Source organism: Haliotis rubra, unplaced genomic scaffold (genome assembly GCF_003918875.1).
Source record: "Haliotis rubra isolate DU_JTF1 unplaced genomic scaffold, ASM391887v1 Scf85, whole genome shotgun sequence".
In the NCBI taxonomy this organism is placed as follows: Eukaryota; Metazoa; Mollusca; class Gastropoda; order Lepetellida; family Haliotidae; genus Haliotis; species Haliotis rubra.
This window is the reverse complement of record NW_025767579.1, coordinates 1283158-1309806: the sequence shown is the minus strand read 5'-3', so window position 1 is coordinate 1309806 and position 26649 is coordinate 1283158. Positions and strand designations below refer to the sequence as shown.

The window sequence follows — 26649 nt, the reverse complement described above, 5'->3', positions numbered from 1 at the left end:
GCTTTAACCACTAGGCTACCTTACCGCCCATATATACTGGAAGATGGAGCAGAATGAGGTGTACATACCGTACACTTGTGTGGTTTCTCTCCTGTGTGTCGTCGCATATGCACAACCAACATGTACTGGGCCTTGAAGGGCTTCTCCTCCCTGGAACACTCCTTCCATCTGCACACAAACGACTTCTTGTTGGCCTGGATGTGATCCTGATTGATATGCTGAAACAATGTGGCAATAATTAGAACAATGTACACAAAGTAAAAAATGACACATATGTTCACTTAGAAATTGTTGCTATACAAGAAACACTGATGTAGGCAATACAGTAACACAACACAACACAACATTGGCTTTGGATCAGTTTTCTAAAATATTGGTTTCTTCTTTACATTCTATTGGACATAGTATTTTCCTACAATTTCCGAAAACAAACCATGAGCAACACAGTTCTTAATACATCCAGCTCCGACGGATGTTGTCACTGATGTGACAGGAGGGGTTGACCTTTATTGCCATAGACTGGTTCTTGACAGTTTTGCAATGCTGCATCTTTATTCTACATTCAACAGGTTACTGGCATCTTCTGACTCTATTTATAGCCGATAACCCTAAAGAGATTTCCCTTTTGTCAACCCATAATATCTTGGTTCAGAGGTAATAACACATAATTATATTTATTTATTATGTCAGATGCAAAATATCGGAAAAACCTAAAATCTGTTTATGCTCCCACGAGACATAAATTTCTGCATTAAACCATAGCCAATAAGGTTCCAGTAGCCGCTCTGAGAGCTGTGCCACTAACACCAGCAGCTGCTGTATCAGACAGTAGGTCATACTGGTGTTTAAAACACATTCAAAGCTTTACATGTATATGCATTATGAGACCTCATATACAGTTGAAACCACCTAAGTAAAGACCGCTTAACTAAACAGACCTGATAAGTAAACACTTTTCTTTGGTCCCGTCAAATTTCTTCATTAATTATCACTATTAGAGTCTGGTTAACTAAACTCGGATAAGTAAACAATACCGCTTAACTAAACGTCTCCTCACGGTCCCTTGAAGTAAATTTCTTAACAAAAGAGACTGGATAACTAAATTAGCGATCACCACATAATCCGACATGAGGGGCAGTCGTGTCAGTCTCCAGTCAAACAAACATCCTACTTACAGCTCGCTGGCGTCATGCAGTTTACAATACACTGACAACTGGAGGCCAGCCCTGATAAGTTGTTCATTGTTACATATGCATACATATACATGCATATGGTTGTCATTTGCAGGTTTATATAAGTTTGGATAAGTAAACTACCTGATAAGTAAACAATTTTGGCGAGTCCCTTGAAATTTTACTTATCAGGTTTCCACTGTATTTCCTTGTACAGGAACTACACAGTATTGATCTTCTGTGGGATTTACCAAATAATTTACAGATATTGAACTGCTACTACTGAAATACATTATAGAACACCGATAGCAACACATTATCAAATTTATCCATGAATCAATTACTGATCAAAGTGTATCAATATTTTAAAAGTTGCTGTATTAACGTTTGGTACCATTTACTAAGCATAAAGAAAAAGAATGCCAATTTTGAACACCAAACAGCAGTAAAACATAGCTATACTATTCTAACAAAACTAATACATGAACAAATACTTCTCATTGCAATTGCCTTAACAGATTCAGTTTACTACTCTGTGATGAAATAGAAATATCCACAACACAGAAACACTACATTCAACACATTCAAAAGAATATGTAAGGTCTGAAGATATATTAACAACTCCCCACCCCATCCCCCTATTCTTAAATGCCTACTTTACTTTCGGTAATGAAAGAATATATAAGTGTTTAAGTAATGGGTGATTATGAAATATATATAACAGGTATGGTCTCTGAAAGCCACTATTAATGAGGCAATAAAAAGGGTCATACCATGCAGAGTTCATCTGAGTGAGTGAGTGAGTGAGTTGGGTTTAGTGCCAGTTTGAACAGTATTCCAGTTACATCAAGGCATGTCAGTTGTTGTGCCCAAAGTGAAACATGTCTTGGCATCTACCACTGTGGCGACCCCATGAGCATGGGTATGGTGTTGACAAAAATAGAAACATGATTCAAACCCACTATCTGAGGATTCTGGCATGCCCAAGGGAAGCAGCTCGGCTTTTCAAATTGCAGCACCTCAGACAAATTGGCCCACTGGTGGACCCCACTAGATCTAAAATGGAATCAACCTAGCAGGCTTCCAGGTGTCCATTGTGTTAACAAGGCTATGACATACCTAGCAGGCTTCCAGGTGTCCATTGTGTTAACAAAGCTATGACATATATTCACCTGACTGACCAGGAAATAAAACAACATGGGTATTGACCACAGTAGACACAACACACAGACAACAGATAGAGGAGGAATATCACGACTAAATCTTACCCAACACTCCGTGGCTGCGTTGAATACACAAAGATCACTGAATTATACTTAATTACCATATTGTTGCATATGTTGTACTTATTGTAATACATCATGTGGCATCTGGCGCCCATCCCATCCATCTCGCCGTATCAATATGCCGTGGACATACAGCATGACATATCATACAGTGTAATGCCTCCGTGGGAACAGCTGATCACAGCTGCTATACAGAACACTTGGCATGGTCCGTGTGGTTCACGTGTCATGGGGTCAGGACTTGCCAACAAGGTGCATCGCATGTTGGCTTAGTATGGAGGTATTGGCACATTTCATTTCTGAACGTCATCAAGGTAATTTTGAGTCCATAACAGGAAAGAACTCAGTAATCAACAGTAATAATTTGTTACATTTGTCATAAATTCTTAAAATTGTCTGTAACAAACGCAGACATCTCTGCTTTCCTTATCTAAAGTGAAGAAATCTGTTCAACCTATGATTGAAACAGTGCCACCCTATATATGTTAGACGTTTGGCAATAAATCGTACTCAATTACCAGACTTGGTCAAACTTTTTAAAACTTCTTCTGTTAATAAATCCAAAGACTGCAAAACTCATAATTGTAAACTAAGTGAAGATCAATGAATTATGATGAATGGAGATCCATGCTGACAACAGGAGGGAAACTCTAAACCTGCTGCTTTCCCATGATCTTCCTTCCACCATTGAAAGGAGTCAAAGAGACAGGATTGAGTGGGAGTGCGTTCACATCATGATCAGTAGTATGGGCCCCCTGGTCTACTCGGTCTACTCGCAGTGTATAGACGAAGGCTGAAAGAGGGGAGGTGTGGAAGAGGTATGCAATATCATTGTGAAAATCACCAGACACATACCTTAACAAGTTCATCCTGAGTTTCAAATTCCCGAGAACAATCTACCCAGTGGCAGTGTGTCTCAATAAAATCTGGTTCTCCTTCTTGAGGTATATGTCCATCTTTGTGAAGGCCTTCTCGACGGTCGTCTTCTTCATCACAAATATCTTCTGAAATCCCAACGAAATCATTTTTATAGGTAAATATTTTTGTGTTTGATAATGTTTTTCGCAAGAATTATGACATTCACACAAATGCCCTATGTTGTGTTCCTTAGCATATGTAAGAACCCAAACACCTCATCTGTTGCGCCAGACTCCACTGGGTGTATTCGGGCAGCGTGGGTACCTACTTCAAAGTCATGAAAGGTCAGTTGAGGTCAGATGGGATGAATAGTGTTCACGGTGATTGCACTTTGTGATGGGCATGCACGGACTTGTGTTCATGGCTGCTTCTGCTGGTGCTAGTCCGGAACAATGCTGGTTTTACAGTGCTATCTAACTGATATGCCACAGTTTGATAGGGTAAACTGACACGGAGCCGACAGATCTTGTTTTGTCCTTTAAAGCATGGCAATAGGAACTATCTCTTAATGTTTTCTGGTAAGACATTTTTGGGGATTGAACCATGAACTTTCCATTCTTTGGGCACTACACAAAGGTAGTCAGTTTTGTTTGTCTGCTTGTTGTTTAACATTGCACTAAGTAATATTCCAGCTATATGGCGGCAGTCTGTAAATAATTGAGTCTGGACCAGACAATCCAGTGATCAACATCATGGGCATCAATCTATGCAGTTGGGATACGATGGCATGTGTCAAGAAATCATTGAAATTAAAGGTGGACAGTCATAAAAGACTGGAACGGTGATCAAGTTGCTGCAATGACTGTTGATAATCACTGTTTCCTAACAAGAGCCTGCCATGGAGGTCCAAGTGTGGCCTATTGCTCACCTCTGTTCTACCTCCTGGGTACAAATATGAGGTGAGGTGAGGTGAAATTGGGTTTAACGTCGTGCTTGAGAATATTTCGCTCATATGACGACGTGCATGCGTGTGTATGTGCGGCTGCTTGTACTAGCCCAGACTTAAGCTGGTTTTATAGTGCTAGCCCACCGAGATACCATGCCGCAGTGAAGCATGAAGACCCCACTCAGACACATTATACTGACTCCGAGCCGACCAGTCCCCGTTGTACCCATTAATGCCGCGCCAGGCAGGGACCGACAAGTACCATATTTTAACGTCTTTTAGTATGACGTGGTCGGGGATCGAACCCGCGACCTTCCACTCTCCGTGCGGACGCTCTAACCACTACACTACGGAGGCGGTCGGGTACAAATCTGAGCCTATGCTGGTTGGTGACAAGATGGATCTGATGGTCAGACTTGGTGAACTGACTGATTGAATTCCAACATATCTCACTTGTGTAAATCATTCTGTGAGTAACTCTTACCATGGTACTCCACCTCCTTCTTGATCTTGGACTTGCGTGCCTCGGAGGACGGATCCATGGTGCTGCTGACAACGCTGCTGCCGGCATCGCGAGCTGCTGTCGTCGAGATCTGAGACTGTTCACAAACGATATTTTGTTCAGCATTCGTTATAACCACATCTGGATACTTAACACGACATTATATACTACTCAAAATAAGGTAAAGAAAAATAAAGGTACCTTTCCATGACCATACATAATCTATCCTGGCTGATGGGTACTACTATACATAGCCTTCCGACTGTTGTTGCTTATGTTGTTTTGAGTGGTATCATATGCAGAGCAGGTAAATTTGGTACTATCCAAGGAAAGGACTGCTAAAAATGTGATTGACACATCTGACTACCATTTCTGAAACCATATATCAGCATGGTTGGATTGATGTTATAAAGGCTTACAATGGCTGAGTGAGTGAGTTGGGTTTTACGCCGCTTTTAGCAATATTCCAGCAATATAGCTGTGGGGGATACCAGAAATGGGCTTCACACATTGTACCCATCTGGGGTATCGAACCCGGGCCTTTGGCGTGACCAGCGAACATTTTACCACTAGGCTACCCCAGCCCCTACAGTGGCTGAGAGACATGGCCGCAGTAATGCAGGACAATGTGATAGTGGCTGTAACTTCATGGGACTTGACACTTTGTATTAACCATCACAGTATAATGAATATATTAGTTGTTGAGTGTTTACCTGGGGGTCAAACTTGGATGGTGGTATGAGTGACTGTGATGATGGGGGAAGGATGGTGTGTCCATGAGGGGGGACCCGCCCCACCATGGGAGGCATCACTGAGGGGTAGAAGAAGGGGGAGCCAGGTAGACTCCCATGGCGGAGATATGGATTCTGTGGTATCGTTTGGTGGGCAGGGCTAGCAGCCCCTAAGGAGGCTGGAACACAGATACACAAGGGTTAAACGGATGAAAATAGTCAAGTCACAACATTTGTTGTATTGTTGACACTAGCTCATACACTGGAGAAAACATTCAACAAGCACCTGTTGTAACAACTGACATCAGGAGATGACATATCCCCATCACAAATTGAAGTTGGTTACTTATATCCACTTCTGGTTCATTGCCATTGGATAAGAAAAAGAAGATACTGTTTAGAAAAGTATTTATTTATATCCCAAATCATCAAAAGCACCAGTTTACCACTAGACTGATCTGAATACCAAGTTTCATCAAGAAATATTCCAGAAACATTTTCACCTAAGTTCAACTTCACATGAAACCAAAAATAAATAAAATAGAAATTGCAAATTATCAAAAGGCAACATTTCCCCACAGGTATTATCTGTAAAAAACATGGTTGAACATCTGTTACAATGATTATTTATATTTGAAACCTATGAATTAATTTCACCCTTGATATAATTTATATAACCTGGTCAATATGTAGCGTATGCCCCACCTGCAGAGAGATGGCCATAGGAGCCACTTGCAGCACTGGAACTCCGTGAATTGTGATGCAGGAAGGGAGTCAGTTGGAGGGATCCTTCAGAACTTCGAGTTAAACTCTGAATGTCTAGATAGTCAGAGATCGGGGATTGCGATAAAGCTCTTTTCCGATTCCTTGCCCCACCGATGCTAGGCCGTGGACTCGTTAGACGAGAACCTGAAAAGATGGATAATGTTTTATGACAATTTTGTCATTCAAAAAAGATAAGATCCAGACAAGATAGTACAATTTCTCTTGGCAAAAAAAAACATATTACATATTACTACTTGTCAAATCCTCTAGAATTCCTGGTTATCACTTGGCATCTGTCCCTAAGTAACGCTTCTAACAGGAGTCAGTCAACACTTGGATCACCTTGTTTTGTGCATTTCCTCCACAAACATATCATACTGAAACAATCTGTAAAACTTAATCACTGCAAACAAAGATCCTGACAAATATTTTACAAGATAGTATGAACTTCAATCAAATGTATTTCTAAACTAAGAAATATCTAATCAACAGAAATTAACTTTTCTTTTTAGATCTGGCTTGGGACAGTAGGTACCAAAAGTGTATATATATTGACACCAGAGTTTATAATTTATTAGTACGAAGCGATATTCATGTTTTAAAAATATTATTTGCAAAATTTGAAAACCAATTCATCCAAACATCATTAAAGCCATAGGTTTGTGTGATGTATTTGACAAAATACAGACAAATAGATTTGTCAGTATGGAGAATTCACAAGTTAGGCATTGTCTTGAAGGTAGAAGGCCATTTTGTGGTGGTGGAACTCACTCTCTAGAGATCCTGGAAGTGTGATGCTCCCACTTCCTGGGGTTGGGGGGATCTCTGAGAAAAAACTCCGCTGGCTGAACGATGGTGGTGGGTATTCACTGAAGGACCCTGAGCCGGGTAGAGGTAGACCTGAATACACACAACACATGTCAAAATAATATCCCTTTGACATTGTTTAGGGGAAAACGTTTATTTATTCACTCACTCACTCAACAGGTAGACTAGTCATATAATGCTGATGGGGCATGAAGCAAAACTTGACTCACTCACTCACTCAAAGGAAGCCATATCATAAACAGCTAATCCTGATAACAGTCGAACAATAAATAACTGACTCATTCTCTCACTCACCTGGTAGACGAACCATAAACAGCTGATGCTGATAGTGTATCAGTCAATACCTCACTCACTCACTCACTCACCAGGTAGACTAGCTGGGCTGAATCTTCGTCCTGAGAAAGGACTCTGGTAAAAGTTGCGTTGAAGCTGCTCCCAGTGTATACGAGACGCCAGGTGAGTGACTGTTTCCCCGTTCATAAGGTGACTTCGCATACTAAGCAATGAAATATCTGATTGGGCAGGACTGGTCGCTTGTAACCTGCTAAGGGAGATAACCATGTTAACATAAATCCACATCAACTTAGCCTAATTCACCTAACACAAGACACAACATACTGTAAGTTTTTAACAAACAATCCTTTATTCAACAAGGGCTGAATATCAGCCCTCTTACTGCATGGCGATGGTTGTCAAGATGGCATTTCAATAAAATCAAAGTTTGTTCTGAGGTAAAAATAATTTGGCTGAAAAACAGTTAAGGAGATATAAATACATTTTATTATGCTCTTTTTAGACAAATGTTTCAAACACATCTTCAGCTGCATTTATAATTATATTGCATCTCTGATGATCTCTTCACGACTTTTTCTGTCAAGAAACACAGATTGATCAGAAACACAGATGACTCCTAAACTCATGCTTGTTCCAAAAACAGCTCAAATAAATTAAAACTCAAACACAATATAACTTTACTTATGTTAGACCTATATTTGCAATTTAAAAACATTATCACATTAAGGATCTAGAAATATTTTTCTGAAATGACAAATGCAGTTTTTAAACTTGAGGACCAACAAATGATGGAATTCCTATCAAAGGAGGAGAGACTGATATGTTCTTCACCAAGTAATGTTAATGATTTTGGCATGACAATTGTTAAGGGAACATGTTCAGAATATTGGAAGTGAGAGATACCAGCGATATAACCACGTGTACAACCCACACATCCTCTGGTTGTCCCAGGAATATTTCCTGAGTGGATTCCTCTGGTTTGTCACAAGAAGCCATCAATGGTTGTATGATATTTCCCTGAGAGAGGATGGTTGTCTATAATATCACTCACTGGACTGTCTGAATCAGATTGGATTATACGCAGGTAATCATCACATAGTTGAATCACCAGCAGTCATCCCAAACCATCAATGGTTGTATGACTTCATATACTGCAAGGTATTGTACCCTGACAGAGAGGATGGTTGGCCATAATATCACTCACTGGACTGTCTGAATCAGATTGGATTATACGCAGGTAATCATCACATAGTTGAATCACCAGCAGTCATCCCAAACCATCAATGGTTGTATGAGTTCATATACTGCAAGGCATTGTACCCTGACAGAGTGGATGGTTGTTTATATTATTATATGATGGGTAGATTTCCCTGTGACTGTGTTGGTTTAGAGTTACGTCCCATCTGTATCAAAATGGCAGACAACACGACACCACGAATATTCATGACTGTGTCAGAAGAGGAAATACATCGTCTATGTCACAGAAGAACAGGTATTCAGTACCTTTGTCATATAATAAAACTGACTGACTGATTGAGTTTGGTTTTACGCCGCTTTCAGCAATATTCCAGCAGCATCACGGCGGGGGACACCAGAAATGGGCTTCACACATTGTGCCCATGTGGGTATTCGAACCCAGGTCTTCGGCGTGACGAGCCAACGCTTTAACCACTTGGCTACCACACCGCCCCCATATAATAAAACAATTATTGACTTCAGTTCGGTTGATCCAATGATTTATCGACCTTGGACATGTCATATCCGCCGAGGTCCAACCTCACTAGAAGTCAATAATTGTATAATATCACTCACTGGATTGTCTGAATCATATTTGATTATTGAATCATATTGATCGTCACATAGTTGTAATATTGCCAGCAGGTCTACAGTCTTACCCTGGTAGAGGCTGATGATATGGACTTGCGGGTGGCCAGTGGTATCTTCCTTCCAATGTGGACACGTTGATGGGGAGGGGTGCATTTATAGGGTATGGCACGTGACTGTAGGGGTATCCTGGAACAGGAATTAAAACATTGGAGTTATCCAGATTTGTATATACATCAAATACAGATGAAATTAAATCAACAGAAACATCATAATATCTGAATCACCATATTGTACATTCTCAAATAATCTCAAACAGTATTCCATGTAAACAGTACAAGAATCCAGTGCTCATCAGTGAGTGAGTGAGTGATTGATATGGGTTTAAAACAGTATTGCAATAATATCCCTGCATGTCAAAATGAGGTAGGTAGAAATCCTATATCAATGTAGGTATTACATGTGTACTGCTTTGGGTGCAATGTGATTGTGGTTGCTTTCAATAAGGTAAAACGGAAATTGTATGTTATGGATGAACACAAATTTCGCTGGAATTGATATAAACATTACTGAATGATATTTAAGTAAACGTAATAAACTAGATTACGAACGTAAGTACAGATAGCAAAGGACATGTTATATTGTTAGATAGGGTAACAACAGGAGTTACTTGTGTAATTCAATATAAATCTGGTTGACTCTCTATTTCCAAAGACTGAATGCAACGAGAGGATGAACAAAGATTGGTGGTTCGGCTTATGTATGGAAAATACCATTTTCATTCTGATTGTAAGGGTCAAGTTAGGGTTATCTACGGTCATATATGGTAATGTAAAGCCCCTCTTCCAAAATTGGGCTATTGGGTAGCCCAGTGGTAGCCCAGTGGCCTCGTCAAGACACGGGTTCGATTCCCCACATGGGTACAATGTATTCAGCCAATTTCTGGTCTCCCTCACCATGATATTGCTGGAATATTGCTAAAAGCGGTGTAAAACCCAACTCACTCACGCTTTAAGACAATTGTAGTGCTTTGATTGCTCTGTGGATCCTTTGGGTGTAAACTACTGAGTACAACCTAGGTAGTATTCTTGCAGCCATTACACAACATCCAACTCGACTGAGTACAACCTAGGTAGCATTCTTGCAGCCATTATACAACATCCAACTTGACTGAGTACAACCTAGGTAGTATTCTTGCAGCCATTATACAACTTCCAACTTGACTGAGTACAACCTAGGTAGTATTCTTGCAGCCATTATACAACATCCAACTTGACTGAGTACAACCTAGGTAGTATTCTTGCAGCCATTATACAACATCCAACTTGACTGAGTACAACCTAGGTAGTATTCTTGCAGCCATTATACAACATCCAACTTGACTGAGTACAACCTAGGTAGTATTCTTGCAGCCATTATACAACATCCAACTTGACTGAGTACAACCTAGGTAGTATTCTTGCAGCCATTATACAACATCCAACTTGACTGAGTACAACCTAGGTAGTCCCGTAGGTACCAGGGTCCACCTCAAGATGTACAACTTCCCTAAGGTACTGGTCTAATCCAGAACTATATTCAAAACTGAATTAAAGTGACACTTGTAAAGCGTGCCAAAACATACATTATTATATTTGTTTTGACATAAACTTTGTTAAGTGTAATAGAGGTAGTTTTGGCATGAGATGAAGCTTGATGGAGAAGAAAATACTATCATGAACCCGATTTTTTATGTAAAAAATTTCAACTGATTAAACTGCACCCAAATAACACTTTAATGTGCTATAATGCAAACGTAAACACAAATACTTCACACTTCCGTCTAATACTCTAATAGTTTCATCACTCAAACAATATTCCCCACTCATACACCGGCAGTAAAGGCACATCAACAATGTGCAAGTGTAGGATAAACTGTTTATACACCTAGGGCATTACGAGACCAAGGAATGAGGTAAAGCCCAAATCAGCCATTGTTAGCAGATCTGAAACACTTGCACCGTTTCACTGTGGGCATATTGTCAGTCATAACAAGGGTTTCCCTAGTCTCAGGAAACTGCAGGCAAAACAGGCACTTATCATCACATTGTTAGGGGATAATAACAATATTCAAATGTAGTGTTCACCAGAGGCCACAAAGAGTTTTTTGTGACTTGGCGTTAACAGAATTATATCCAAGTTTCAGCAACACGTCAAGGCAGTTATCAGCAGCATGTCGGGCAGTTAATAACTAGGTCATAAAGATACAACGTGTACCAATATAAAATGCAAACATCAAGCACGAAGTACACTTTTTCATTCTTTTTCATTATATCCTTGATGAAGATCAATGTCGACATTTTTTTAAAAATGACTGTATTCTGTCCCTCAGTTATGTAAGAATTTCAAAGTGATTTGTTATTCCTAATTTATTACTCGCCCATGGAAGATACTGCAGCGTAATATTTTTTCACTAGTGTAATACCGCTAGACATCATAATGGTTACAGTTATGACGTCACAATGCTAATGCCTCTGTCGCAATGGTATTAGACCTTGCTTGACTCATGGAAAATTGATATGGGAGTCATCACACTGTAGGCAGTTTCTATCAATTTATGTTGGAGAGTAATAAACAGAATACTAAACTCGCTTCCGTGAAATACCATTTTTATTAAACCCGTGAAAGATTTAGTATCAAATTTGTTCTCGCTCGTTTGATACCAAATCATTAACTTGTTTGATAAAATTGGTATTACACGGAAGGTCGTTTAGTATTCTCTATATATTGGTAATTAGGACTACTTGGACATTTTTAAGTTAATATTCTTGTTTTAGTCACGAGCAGACAACACAGAAAAATGGACATATTCACAGAAGGGCAGGTAATCTCTGAGACACAGGCTTATTCAAACATCAGAGATACATATTTACAAAAAAGTTTATAATTATCCGGGACACATATGAGTAATTTCTGAAAGACTTTACATCATGCTAAACCTTGCACATACATGTAGAGATCTGGAATATTCCCATGCCTTCCTATAAACACAGACCATCACTTATCCTGCTGGCATTCATAATATTAGTTCTTCCAGGAACAAGTTGGTCTAAACATTCCCACAGACATCACCTAAGTTTACAAGATGCATGTAGCAGTTGACATTTCTGACTGGAAATCTCTCTTCCAGCAAGGACTCTGGACACACTGCTGGGTTCGAGACATGCCTGGTGTAGCACATGTAAGTCAGGCACCTTGCAGGCAGCTCTTGCCACACCAAGTGACAAAGACGTTTTGAGGACAATGCAATTCCTTCTTTGCTTTTGAAACCGATTTTAATACTTGAAAAGTGAAACCGATCTTAAAACTTGACCAAGGTGAAAACAATTTTAATACTTAACTTGCAATTCCTTCTCTACTTTTGAAAACAATTTGAATACTTGAAAGGTGAAAACGATTTCAATACTTGACCAAGGTGAAAAAGATTTTAAAACATGACCAAGGTGGGAACAGTTCTAACTTGACCAAGGCACTTACGAGTGCCTCATCTATATCATTCGCTATATCTATAGAGTACTTTGCTTTATGTTGTAAGAGAGATGCTGTTGCACAATAGTAAGCCTTCAGTCATATTGTCTAGGTTTTGTATACAGTGATGGTATTCAGCCCAGAGGGTACAGTATCAGTTTGCCACACTGGTTCTGGTTTGACTCACATTGGTTGTGTATGTTCTTGCTGTACCCTGACAATGATGGTATGTGACATGTGAAGCCTTCTTGCTGTACCCTGACAATGATGGTATGTGACATGTGAAGCCTTCTTGCTGTACCCTGACAATGATGGTATGTGACATGTGAAGCCTTCTTGCTGTACCCTGACAATGATGGTATGTGACATGTGAAGCCTTCTTGCTGTACCCTGACAATGATGGTATGTGACATGTGAAGCCTTCTTGCTGTACCCTGACAATGATGGTATGTGACATGTGAAGCCTTCTTGCTGTACCCTGACAATGATGGTATGTGACATGTGAAGCCTTCTTGCTGTACCCTGACAATGATGGTATGTGACATGTGAAGCCTTCTTGCTGTACCCTGAGAATGTATGACTGTTGTATAGTAGGTTCCAGCTAGTCACCCAATTTTGGTATGTGACACACTCTTAGGGTACCCTGCCACTTTGCAACTGTCTTTTTCCAGTTTCCATCAACTCCCTAGTGAACACTAATTTAAGCATCTTATTACACAACAACAAACTGCCAGAATTTATTCTAAACTAGATTTTAGTGTTGTTCAAATCTATTCCCTCAATGTGGACAGATGTAATGAATTTGATTTGTATGTCTCAAACATCACATATAATGGATGAACAGAGCTGCGTCCAGCTGTGACAACACAAACTCCATGAATACATATCTAACCATGGACACCTACCGTAGGGTGAATCAACTAGTCCATTCCGGGGATCCACATAGGGTGGTAGTGCTCCAATGTAGGATGGTATCCGGGGTTCTACATTGGGGGGAGGCAAGGGTGTGGGGCCTACTCCACGGTCGACAGTCTCGACCGATTGCGACTTGGCCCTGCTAGAGTCGGAGGTGGTCGGCTCCTCATCAACGCGAGTGATGTGACTGCTTGGGGGACGACTCACCCCGGTACCTCGGCGAATTTTCTGTGAATTTTCTGCAAATAAAAGAGTAAATTTGAAACAAAGGCTTCATAAATGTTGATTCTTATTCAACCTGTATGGCCAGGTAGCCTGATTAAAACAGTTGTTCCATTACTCTAGGTTCAGCTGCCTTCACAACACATGAAACATTTCTAAAAATGGATATTACAAGAGTTTAGCTTAATGAATTATTTGTTAACAGGAAAACTTAAAGATTATGAAAAGGCTTTAGATGTAAAATGTCAATGAAGGGAGATTAACCAGTCTCAATAATCCAATTAACAAAATTTCATTGGACATAATCACTCAAAATATGTGGGGACACCAGGTGTTGATGAAAACAACAAGCATGCTCAGCCCTGTTGACATCACCAGTCACACAAACTGGACAAAAAGTATGTGTCTGAAGCTCAACACAAAAGGAATAGCTAATTATGCTGTTTTAGGTTTACGCCACTTTTAGCAATATCATGGCAGGGACACCAGAAATGGAGTTCACACATAGTACCCATGTGGGGAATTGAACCCTGGTCTTTGGCATGATTATGCTGAAGAATCAAAAGTAACTCATTGCAAATACTAACATAGAGATGGAGAAACATGCTCAGCTTTGGATCACAAGTGTCTCACATCTGACAACCTGACACCTGTTACGTCCTCTACTCCTGAACTAAAGGCAGCCTGGACCAAGAACAGTGGATACCCACATTATGTTCAGTTCAACTGGTATTCACTTATCTCAGCAACATTATTCAACTGTATAACAATTTTATAACATAGCATCCATCTGCCACAAACACACATGGTTAAGGAAGTCAGAAAAACAAGGTCATAAATTTTAAACGAGGCATCACATTTAAATGACACCACCACATGTAAAATGGCTTACAACATTATCAGGTATCTATAATGCAATACAATTCCAGATGTAACACAATCCTACATATATACCTGTACGTCTCTACCTGCAGATGAGAATCCCAATCTGACACAGGTGAGCAAATCAGCACCCTACATATCGGAAATACTTTACCCCTTGGAATTTGGGCTCTTCTGGTCCAGTGCATTGCACATCATGCATTTTATTGAAATTCTTTATTTACAGATATCAAACTGAATCAAATATTTTTCCGGAGTGGTTGACAGAACTCAGTCATCCAACAATAAGGAAGGCGATGGCTGCCAGTGTGAGTCAGAGACACAGGAGGGGCCCCATCACTACACCTGGATATAGTTATTATCCCATAAAGCCTCACACACAGCAACAATACTTACTTGTATGCAGCTAAAAATCTAATCTGCAGGTAACAATATATATGGGTGTGTCCTACAGTTATGGTTTAAAATACTTATTCTTAGCCAATACAAGAAGAAAATATTTTCAGAAAACAATTGGTGTTGGTGAACTACGGATCCCCAGTGTTGTTCCCTGTGTTGTGTTACTTGCAGATGAATAATGGATTTGAAAATTGTTATGAATAATCCTCCACAATTGCAGGTGTTCATACACAAAGCTGAGTTTATTCCAATTTCCATTTAGAGACAGTTTTATGCATAAGCGGAAAATGAACATTCAAGATGTTTCACAAGTCATTCTTAAATGATGTCAAGAAGACTATCGTTGACTTTGTCAGCAATTAAAAAATCTGACATAACCTTATACATCAATTACTTGCATATGAAAATATACAAAAACACTGTTTGTACAATAATTAGAATTTAAAATCTCATTCTCATTCTCAATTTCAGATTATGAAATGACAGATCTGAGGGAATTAAGGAATGTTTGTATACAATCAACTTGAAAGGAGAACTTTCATGTATTGTTTCTTCAGTGATACAGCTGGCTATCAACTGTGCCTTTGGGACCCTCCTCAATCACCCCTCCTCAATCGCCGGCAAGCCAGGGCACACTGAGCAGTAGGTACAAGCTTTATGGCAGCAGAGAAACGGGGCATCCACAGTAGAACCTTATCAACTTATTGTAATGTTTGATAATACTTATTTTTAGTTGATTCAAGAGCAGTTGGCACCTACATGTATAAGTTAATGTATGTGTGTGTGTTCATGCATGCAGGCATGGGCGTGTGTGTGTTTCTAACTGATGGATGGAAAGAAGGCTGTATGGGTGGCTGAATGGATGGCTGAACATGTCACCTCCCTACTCGACAGACACACACAGTGACCCTATACATTATTTCAGGTGTTCCAGCTGGCCACCTGAAGATGTGTTCCTCACAACTGACTGCACCCTGCCTGAACCCACCCTCCCAAAACCCACACACAGACCCACCTTTTCAACTAGTCTTTCTAGCGTGAAATTTAATGGCCAAAAACTACCCCTTTTGAAAAGTTAATGATCAAGACATGTTATCCCTGAAAACAGTTGTTGACTGAATATTGATATTAATGCACTACTGTAATGAGAATCGGATATGGATCCCCCAACAATGGCTGTAGAAGTATTGTCTTAGCTAGACGGTAAGTAAATCACAAGGATCAGCCCTCAGTAATAAGCACGTCTGCTTGAAATTTGGGTTTAGGGTCTTGCCCTTTTTATCCAGATGAGTGGTCGCTATTCCTGACCTACCACATAGCTGGGTCTAGTTCACTCCCACCCTGCCGGGACGAAGATGTGTCAAGGGTGAAATCACTAGTTGTGGGGAGTTAAATGACCGACCTCCGACACAATAACTGCTTCCTATTGTGCAGACGTATTGTGGAAAAACTTCGGAGTCCTACCCTGCCTGGTCAGCAGGTAACCTGACACCATGGATTGTGCAGGACATCCTCGACATTGTTCCCAGAATTCCAGAGTATTGTCTGACAAACAGTGACATACCATCGCCCTGTCGGAGGACTTGGTACCCCGACCTAGTATACACCAGGACAGATTAGCACCCCCTTGCTGAGAAATCATCCCCGCCTTTTCACTGTGAAGACAATTTGAGTCTCCTCCGACACCAAATTACTCTAATTTGAGGCATGTAGAGAAACCAGGTAAACATGTAACTCATTGTATACAAACCTGAGTGAACAGTGTAAGTCTCAGAAATAACTAGACCTGCCCTTCAAGGGGATGATGACCAATTTGGAGATTATAGTAGTCAATAAAATACATCTGTTTGTCGAAACTCATTGGACCAGAGAATGTAGAATGGCAAGCAAACCCTGATCTGATAAAGAGCAGTCCTGTTATAGACTTGCTGTAACCCTACCAATAAACTGATAAATGAACTGAAATGAATAATGAATGTATATGTGTCACATTTCCATCAAAAGTAGCAAAGTATTACAGAAGCTGAATATAAACCTGATTATCAACAAATAACATAACCTCTTGAAAAACAGTATGATGTCTTGCTTCAATCTTTCAACCAATAACATCCACATTTAGAAAATAGTGTGCAATCTTAAGCCAGTCTTCCAACCAATAATATCCATATTTTGTACACAGTATAAAGCATAACTCTAATCTTTCAAAGAATAATATCACCATTTGAAAAAAAGTATGAAGTTTCACTTCAACCTTTCAGGTCGTATCGTCAACATTTGGAAAACAATAAGAAATATTACCCCATCTTTCACAAAATAACCTTACCATTATGAAAATAAGATAAAATATTACCTCGCTCTTTCAACCAACCAGCTCAGTCACTTAGTTCAAACTATCAATTACAGCAAGAAACTTAGCTAAACCCTTTTTAACATAAGATCTAATCATCTTCTCCCAACATGTAAACTACACCCTGTGTCTGTACACCAGCTGTGCCAGCAACCTGCAACATTCTAGCCCTGCATACTGTTCCAGGAAGGGGAGACAACCCAGTGTGAACATATGTCCCCTCCATGTACACTCCACCCATTCTTTAGACTGGGGCTACCTGGTATTTGCCTTGTTGTAGCACATGGCTGGGACATGGCCAAGACGACATGTTCCTCAATACTTCTATTTACAGTAGAGTCTCCATGAAAGACTGGTATGCAAATGTCATCCATTTAGCAGCTTTCTGAGTGGTAAAAGTACAGGATTTGTGTTAATTACAAAACTGTATTTTTTCTTTTGAAATGTAGTGGCGTCATGTATTGGTAGTTTAAATAAAGGTGAGTAAGTGAGTGAGTGAGTGAGTGATTATGGTTTTATGCATTTTTTGTTTGTTGTTTAATGCAATATGGCTATATTGCTGCAGTTGGTAAATAATCAAGTCTGATAAAAAGCATGAGCATCAATCCATGCAGTTGGGATATAATAATAATAATGAGTATTTTATCCACAAGGTGCATGCTCAAAGCGCATAAAATGATGGATATGATAACATATGTCAACCAAGTCAGAGAGCCTGACCACCCGGTCCCGTTAGTCGCGCCCTTTTTGACAAGCATTGGTTGCTGAAAACCAATTCCATCCTGCATCTTCATGGGTTTATGCTTTTTCTGACAATATTCCAGCAATACCAAAGCAGTAAATACCAAAAATGTTCCCATGTAGAGATTAAAACACAGATTATCAGCAACAACAAAACACTTTACAACTAGGTTTTCCCGAAACCCCCTACGATACAGGTGGACACATGAACATACTTTATTTCCTGAACAGGTAATCATGCAATCATTAATAAGTAAAATTGATGAAATCCATTTCCATAATCATAAGAAATCTCTAATATATTTAGAATATATGTGGTACAATTCAGTGCATATTCATGTATATTTACTGATATATGTACCAAGAATGGGTGTGGTAGTCTGTCACACAGACCCTGAAGCAAATTTTTCCCAGAAAGCCCATGCAAGTCTAGAAAATGTGGCAAGTCTAGAGTATTGGAAAATGTACAATATGTGTATTTCATAGAGTGGGTGTGCGAGCATTGGAGATCATACGGTATGTGTATTTACTGGAGATGTGCCGGTATCTGAGACAGTACAGTATTGTTTTTTCCTAGAGGAAGTGTGTTTATATTGCCGGCAGTACGGTACGTGTATTTACTGGAGATGTGCCTGTATCTGAGACAGTACAGTATTGGGTTTTACTAGAGGAAGTGTGTTTATATTGCCGGCAGTACGGTACGTGTATTTACTGGAGATGTGCCGGTATCTGAGACAGTACAGTATTGTTTTTCCTGGAGGAAGTGTGTTTATATTGCCGGCAGATGCACGGCGTGTATTTACTGGAGATGTGCCTGTATCTGAGACAGTACAGTATTGTTTTTTCCTAGAGGAAGTGTGTTTATATTGCCGGCAGTACGGTACGTGTATTTACTGGAGATGTGCCTGTATCTGAGACAGTACAGTATTGTTTTTTCCTAGAGGAAGTGTGTTTATATTGCCGGCAGTGCGTAATGTGTATTTACTGGAGATGTGCGGTATCTGAGACAGTACAGTATTGTTTTTCCTAGAGGAAGTGTGTTTATATTGCCGACAGTTGATGCGTGTATTTACTGGAGATGTGCGGTATCTGAGACAGTACAGTATTGGGTTTTACTAGAGGAAGTGTGTTTATATTGCCGGCAGTACGGTACGTGTATTTACTGGAGATGTGCCGGTATCTGAGACAGTACAGTATTGGGTTTTACTAGAGGAAGTGTGTTTATATTGCCGACAGTTCGGTACGTGTATTTACTGGAGATGTGCCGGTATCTGAGACAGTACAGTATTGGGTTTTACTAGAGGAAGTGTGTTTATATTGCGGCAGTGCGGTGCGTGTATTTACTGGAGATGTGCGGTATCTGAGACAGTACAGTATTGGGTTTTACTAGAGGAAGTGTGTTTATATTGCCGACAGTTCGGTACGTGTATTTACTGGAGATGTGCCGGTATCTGAGACAGTACAGTATTGGGTTTTACTAGAGGAAGTGTGTTTATATTGCCGACAGTACGGTACGTGTATTTACTGGATATGTGCCTGTATCTGAGACAGTACAGTATTGGGTTTTACTAGAGGAAGTGTGTTTATATTGCCGGCAGTACGGTACGTGTATTTACTGGAGATGTGCCTGTATCTGAGACAGTACAGTATTGGGTTTTACTAGAGGAAGTGTGTTTATATTGCCGGCAGTACGGTACGTGTATTTACTGGAGATGTGCCTGTATCTGAGACAGTACAGTATTGGGTTTTACTAGAGGAAGTGTGCTTATATTGCCGACAGTTCGGTACGTGAGTCAGCAGTGATAAGATGATAGCTGATGCTCATACATCTTTTCTCCATTACTGATCCAGATTGACAAATGATTCGCACTTCCTCCTCCGAATTTATAATTGCCTCAAATGAATATACAAAACATTTCCGGCTACTTCCTCCAGGCCCACAATTCCCTGGCATCCAGTAACCCAATCTATCAAAGATCGGAATGTAAACCAGAGAATCGCCTCAGAAACCTCTGGGAACTGGTTCCCGTGGCAGTTTGGAGGAGCTAGGTTTCTAATGTTGGAAGCGGCAGCAATCAGCTGAGGAGGCCTGTGGTGTATTTACACATACACTGTAATGATGCATCGTTTCTGGGTCATGCACAAAAAGTTGCACAAACAAGAATAGTGTTTGAAAATTGCCATAAATATACATACAATGTGTAAACTGTCACCTTTGAGCATGATTTTTGTACAATTATTCTCTGTAGATACACACACTACATACACGTTCCAGGGTTTCCCCGAATGTGTTACACCACTGTTCCAGTTGAGGAATTGTGCACATTTTTTGGCGAAGCCTGAGAAACATGATTCTATGTTATATTTTTTCAAGATGTGAAGCTTTCTTCATGGGATTCTTCTGTTTTAACACTGAACTCCATTTCAGTGCTCATGGTGACCTCATTTAACGAAAAAGCCAAACTGATTTTTTCAGATAAAAGGCACTTTTTTCTTTCTGTAACTGTAAGCAAAAACACAAGATTTAAAAACTGTTTAGGCTTCATAATAGAAATTCTGACAGAGTTCAAAAGCATTCAGTAATACGCCAACACCTTCCACATCTGCAGTGTGAACCCAATATTTATGGCTAAAAGATAAATGCCTAAAGTGTGGTTTTATCCTTCAGTCAGCAGATTCACTCAGCAGCCCAACAGGCTTCTGCAAATGTTCACATCTGACAGACATCCAATGGTTGACAGCATGACCAAGAAATAATCCACATTGTCAGTGTTCAGTGATGTGGCCATCCAATCCACATTCATACAGTGTGGCCATCCAATTGTCATTTCCATTGGTTCTGATAGAGCATGATGAATATGTTCACCCATCCTCATATCGGGATGCTAAAAAGAATGTAACTTTGTTGCAAGTCACTTACGGTAAATTAGTTAGCAGGGGTAGGATATATTAGGATTTGTATATATTACATAACTATATCAACATGGGGTGATATATATTTCATCTGCATCAACATGGGGTGGTATATATTTCCTATACAACAATATGTGGTGGTATATATTTCATATTCATTAATATAGGGTTACACAAATTTGATACATGTCATAAAAACTCTGGAAAGTCTTGTACTGTTGAAAGGGTTATGCTCATTGGTCAACACCAAGTGCTGTAGAACTGTGTATGCAAGTCACTGTGTATGGACACAAAGGGCCATGAATGTATGTTGCAAGGATGAGCCATCACATCAACATGGACCAAAGGTGGGCAGTAACAAGTCAAAGAAATAGAATGATGGTGAATGGTTTGGCATTGATGCAGACAGAAGGGAACAGCCTAATCCTTTCTGGACAAAGATGCCACAGAGCCCACAAACCATTCTTTAAAAGAAATTGTGACCTTAATCCTTCAGGTTTCACATGTGAGTAGGACTGGCTAACCTATATGTATGATTGTCTGTATTTTAATGCACAAACAAATGCTATGTAAGTTCCATGCCTTGTGCAGTGTTGCAAGCCCCACATATTCTTACAGGGTAGGTATTTACCTACATCTCATTGTAGGTTACATTAGTGTTTCCCCAGCAGGTGGAGGGCTTCAGGCTGTAAGACATCTGCCCAGGAACATCAGTTTCCAAGTGAAAGAGAACTCTTCAGAGTAGGAGATAGAAATCTGCTCTAGTCAGACCAGGAGAGTATCAACAAAGTTTGAAGTCTGGCAGGATTGGCAGTCCAGTTCTGACAGATTAGCTGGAGAATGGAGTCTACTTGTGGAATTCCACATGATTCATGACATTATCTACCCTTATATTTACATAGCTCACTGAAAGCCCCACCGATACTTGAAACAGTCGCCAGGGGCAACAGCCCAGTCCTCAACTTCTTCAAGATGGCGGCCTGAAGGATGCTGAGAGGAAGGGTGCTTGCAAGTTGGGAATGAAAAACAAACATGTTTCGAAAACACATGAGCAGATGGGTGTTTTGATTCTGGTTTTATGCTGCTGAAAACCAATAAACTAACCGACCTGTGACAGTTTTACATGGAAATGTACCAGTATTTGTCATATTCAAAACTTATCATGGTCACGTTAATTTTCCTTAGGGCAGCTGTCACAATATTGAAGTAAGGCAACTAATTTTCAAAAACAATAAAACATTTGCTCCATATCTAGCTTCCTTATCAAAAGTAAAGAAAATGTCACACTCAGTTGTTTTTGTAATTTTGTCAGACATATTTTAAGCAGAATAACCAAAATAAACCTGATTATATAAATATTCGTATAATCCTGTTACTCATAATACATATCAAACTTTTGTATAAATATTTAGTTTTTAATCTTAAAGATGACAAATATGAGAAGCAAATTAAGAGTTTTAAACACACTGCAAAATGTTTATGATAAAGTTGCCACATCAGCGCATCACTACTACAGCAATATAAAAATGACCTTACTATTTCAAGAGAGTCTGATTGGTTGCTTCAACAGCCACACATTCAGAGACAATATATGCAGATCTTACATACATGTACTTCCCCAAACCTTCACCAATACAAAACTGACAACATCAAGGCAACACACCTTTCATTTAAGCTTATAACAATGAGCAAATACTCTCTACTTGGTTCTAACAAGCAAACATAAAACTTTGCCCGTTAATTCAATGAAGGGTGTTAACAGGCACACTTCAAGATGATATTATTTCGGCAATTCAGAACTGCTTGCAATCGTCACAAAATGGCCTTCATGTCAGAATCTACTTCAGGAAATTGGGTGTGCGGGGAACAACAAAAATCTTATTTTTGTAAGGTACCCGAGGACAGTAGGGGCAGGTGAGAGTTGTAGCATCTGAGAAAATGACACTGTATCTTCAATACAAACACTCCCTATCTTCGTGAGCACATATGACTTGTATGTTTAATGTGACCTGTTCTATATGAGCCGTGTGTCAAGCCGTACAAGCCTGGCGTCTGTACCAAGCTCTTTGGTGGTACATGTCACTCCTGTATTCATCCATAATAAATGTGTGGATTTAGATCACAATAAATTATCTATTAGATTTCCATCTAAATCATAAAAAATGTGCAGTTTTTCATATATCATTTTTCATTAACAAACTGTGATTCATGTGAAGCATGAATAATTGTTTTTGACTATCGTGATGGTGTATTTTATCAAGAAGGGGAAAACGTTATTTTTAAGTTTAGGTACATATGGGTTTGACATGATGGGAAGTCGACAGGGACATAATTTATCTAGGAAGTAATTTATTACAACATTACATGTTTTTTATCATAAAACTCAATTACAACTATCAGAATTCAACCTAAATCTACAAATTTACAATTGAAATTTAAAGCTATAAGTATTTATATATAATGAGTCATATCTTCATATACTATTTCAATACATTGAAAAAATATATATCCGAGATACAATATGATACATATTGGACAGAAAAATGTGATGCTTAACCTGAAATAGAATGGCTGTGAGAGTCGACATACATAAAAACACATGTCCTAATTCTGAAAGTTCACTGGATCCCATCTGAAGTAAAATCAGGTTTGATATCTTTTAATAAGCACTGCGACCAGATACTATTGTCTGTTAACAATACAACTAATCACAAGACAACACCTCTTGAAAACAAATTTGCAAAATGATACCAAAAGAAACCTAAAATTCATTTTTATCACCAATTATTTTTTTTATCTACGAACAAATTAAGAAATATAGTTACAATTTGCCTAAAATATAAAAACAACTTTAATTCACTCTTTTCAATGATTTTTAGCAACATGATATGGGTGGCCATGATAATCCTGGAGTAATCAAGACCCTGTCTGGGTTTATCACGCTACTTGTGTGTGCACTGCTTGGCGGAAACAATCAGCATACAAGATCCACCTGATCAGGTTTCTTGGCCCTCTCCGGTCTATTGTGTAAAACGCCTTTTCTGACGTTTGATGGCTGATTTAGGACCTATTTAGCCATGCCACCTAAACCATGCACTTGCTCAGAAGGTGCCGAATCAGTTGGCGTTCATTTATCACGACTGCAGACACACTTTGCGAAGGACAATATTCGACTGGAGTGACGACAAGCCGCAATTTGGCACTGAGCATGTTAGATGTTGTCAGAGATCACGTTTTCAGAAAGTCCTTACTGATTACTTTACATGCTCACAGAGGTATCTGAGAGATTGGATTTTCTGAATGGACTCTTACCTTCAAAATTAGGTGCATGTGTTTATCTTGGAATGAGTACAAAGGTCTGCCACTCACACAACCATAAAATATATTTCTCAACATCAATATCACCAGTACGAGTGCATGTCAGGATAGTCAGCTAGTCAGAAAAATGCAAGTATAAACTCAATTGCCATCAGATAACAGATCAATGGTTACTTACACACATACTTTCTAAAGAACTTTTTTATTAGTAAAAATCTTTATACCCATGATTCAAGATATACTGCACAAAAACATTATTTTACAAAAAATTAAGATTTTAATCTGTTTATGTTTCTAAAAATATCCAAATCAATTCTCAATTCACGCAGAATCATCCGTTCACTAAACCTTCATATCAGAACCAGCTGACAAAACAGGTTTAAGCATATGTTTGTTGTATACATTGCTATAATCTAATACTTATGTGTACACACCTACAACCTAAACACATCTACACTGCTAAGTATGACATGATTCCACAAGCACCTTACGCTTCCTTCTATTTCTATCTAAACATGTGTACCACCAAGTAAGATACGATTATGGAGAACACCTACTAAAATACTTAAGACCACCCCGTGTGCCACTTCCCCTGGGGTAAGTAATATCCATAACGCCTGCTATAGTAGATCCATCTCAGGCTCTACCCTGCTCTATAAGCTGACTACACACTCAGCACACTTCCTGCAATGGATTCTGTCAAATCTGAACTCCCAAAATACACATTCAACCAGATTCAGATGGTCAGTGGCAGGGCAGAATATTAATGTCTCAGACAAATACAATTACTTAGGTGTTACATTCCATGAAAATTCTAAATTTAAACACTGTGTGGAATCCCTTGTAAAAAAGGGTCAAAGAACATACTATGTTCTCTCTTCTAACTTGTTTGGAGATGATTTAGATCCAACAGTCTGCTGCAAAATTTTCAAGGCAATTGTTGAACCTGTTGTTCTGTATAACAGTGAAGTATGGGGAATTTACTTTGTTCTGCTGAGACATATAGATTCTTTCCCACCTGAAAAATTACAAACGAAATTCTGTAAACGTACTCTGGGAGTTTCTCCACAAACGCATAACTGGGCATGCAGAGCAGAGCTTGGTTTGTTTCCCCTATTATTCAGAGTAATTAAATCCATTGTTCAATTCTACAGTCATATTTTACATTCTCCAAATACCATTTTAAAACATGCCTTTAATGAATCAATAAAGATTGCTAAACACAACATTGGATGGTACTATAAACTCAGTTGCCTCTTAGATAAGTTTAACATCAAGTAAAGTAATCTTACTTCCTCTTCTGTACTGAAGGACCTCCAATTGAAATTTACAGACATGTTCCACCCATCTGTTCAAGATAATCCCAACACATTAAATTCAAGGAACAAACTTAGAACATATAGACAAATTAAATCTGAAATTAACTTTGAACCATACCTGCAACACTGCAAGATAAAAAAACACCGTATCCACTTCACAAAACTAAGACTGAGTGATCACAGACTAAAAATTGAACTGGGTAGGAGAACAAGACCACCTACACCTTTGGAGGACCGTCTGTGTGATCAATGCTCTGTCCTTGAGGATGAAGAACACCATTTCATGTGTTGCACTAAATATCCAGATGCAAGAAGTCCTTATTTAACTCCCTTTACTCTAAAATTAATAACTTTCTCAGACTTACCACTGAAAAATTTAACCTCCTTTTCAGAAATAATGATCCAAATAGTATAGAAATTATTTGCTACCACATGTACAACTTGAAACAAGTGTAGAAGATCTGATTGTCCTAGGCCATTATTATTATTATACACATTTGTATTATTATATGTTTTGTTGCTCATCATATATATGTGATTCATTATATATATTGTTTATGTAGTATATAGAATATTGTCACTGTTTCTGTATGGAATGTTTGCACAATAAATATTTTATCTTTTTCTTCCTGCAGTGGATTCTGTCAAAACCAGACTCCCAAAATACACACTCAGCCAGATTCTTCTAAATGTGACTGTCAAAATCAGACTCCAAAAATACACATTCAACTCGTGGAAGTCTCTCTTACAGAGGATTTTGCCAAAGACAGAGTCCCACAATACAGATCCAACTATCCAGAATTTACTATGATAAATAATCTTCCTCCCTACCTTATCTTTATAACAACCTATATATATAGTTCCTGCTATAACCTCACTA

General features: G+C 39.1%; 1 protein-coding gene across 3 annotated transcripts in view; it reads right to left on the bottom strand.

Moving 5' to 3' along the window:
• Nucleotides 1–26649, bottom strand: part of LOC124262687 (zinc finger protein GLI4-like) — a 124968-nt gene that overhangs the window by 17179 nt on the left and 81140 nt on the right. For all 3 annotated transcript variants that reach the window (XM_046697202.1, XM_046697201.1, XM_046697203.1), the window contains 9 exons: nt 13619–13867; nt 9278–9395; nt 7454–7629; nt 7032–7160; nt 6201–6404; nt 5478–5674; nt 4747–4861; nt 3314–3462; nt 69–218 (listed from right to left, as the gene is read on the bottom strand). In XM_046697202.1, coding sequence (XP_046553158.1) covers nt 69–218; nt 3314–3462; nt 4747–4861; nt 5478–5674; nt 6201–6404; nt 7032–7160; nt 7454–7629; nt 9278–9395; nt 13619–13867 — 1487 coding nt within the window. The remainder of the gene's footprint in view (nt 1–68; nt 219–3313; nt 3463–4746; nt 4862–5477; nt 5675–6200; nt 6405–7031; nt 7161–7453; nt 7630–9277; nt 9396–13618; nt 13868–26649) is intronic.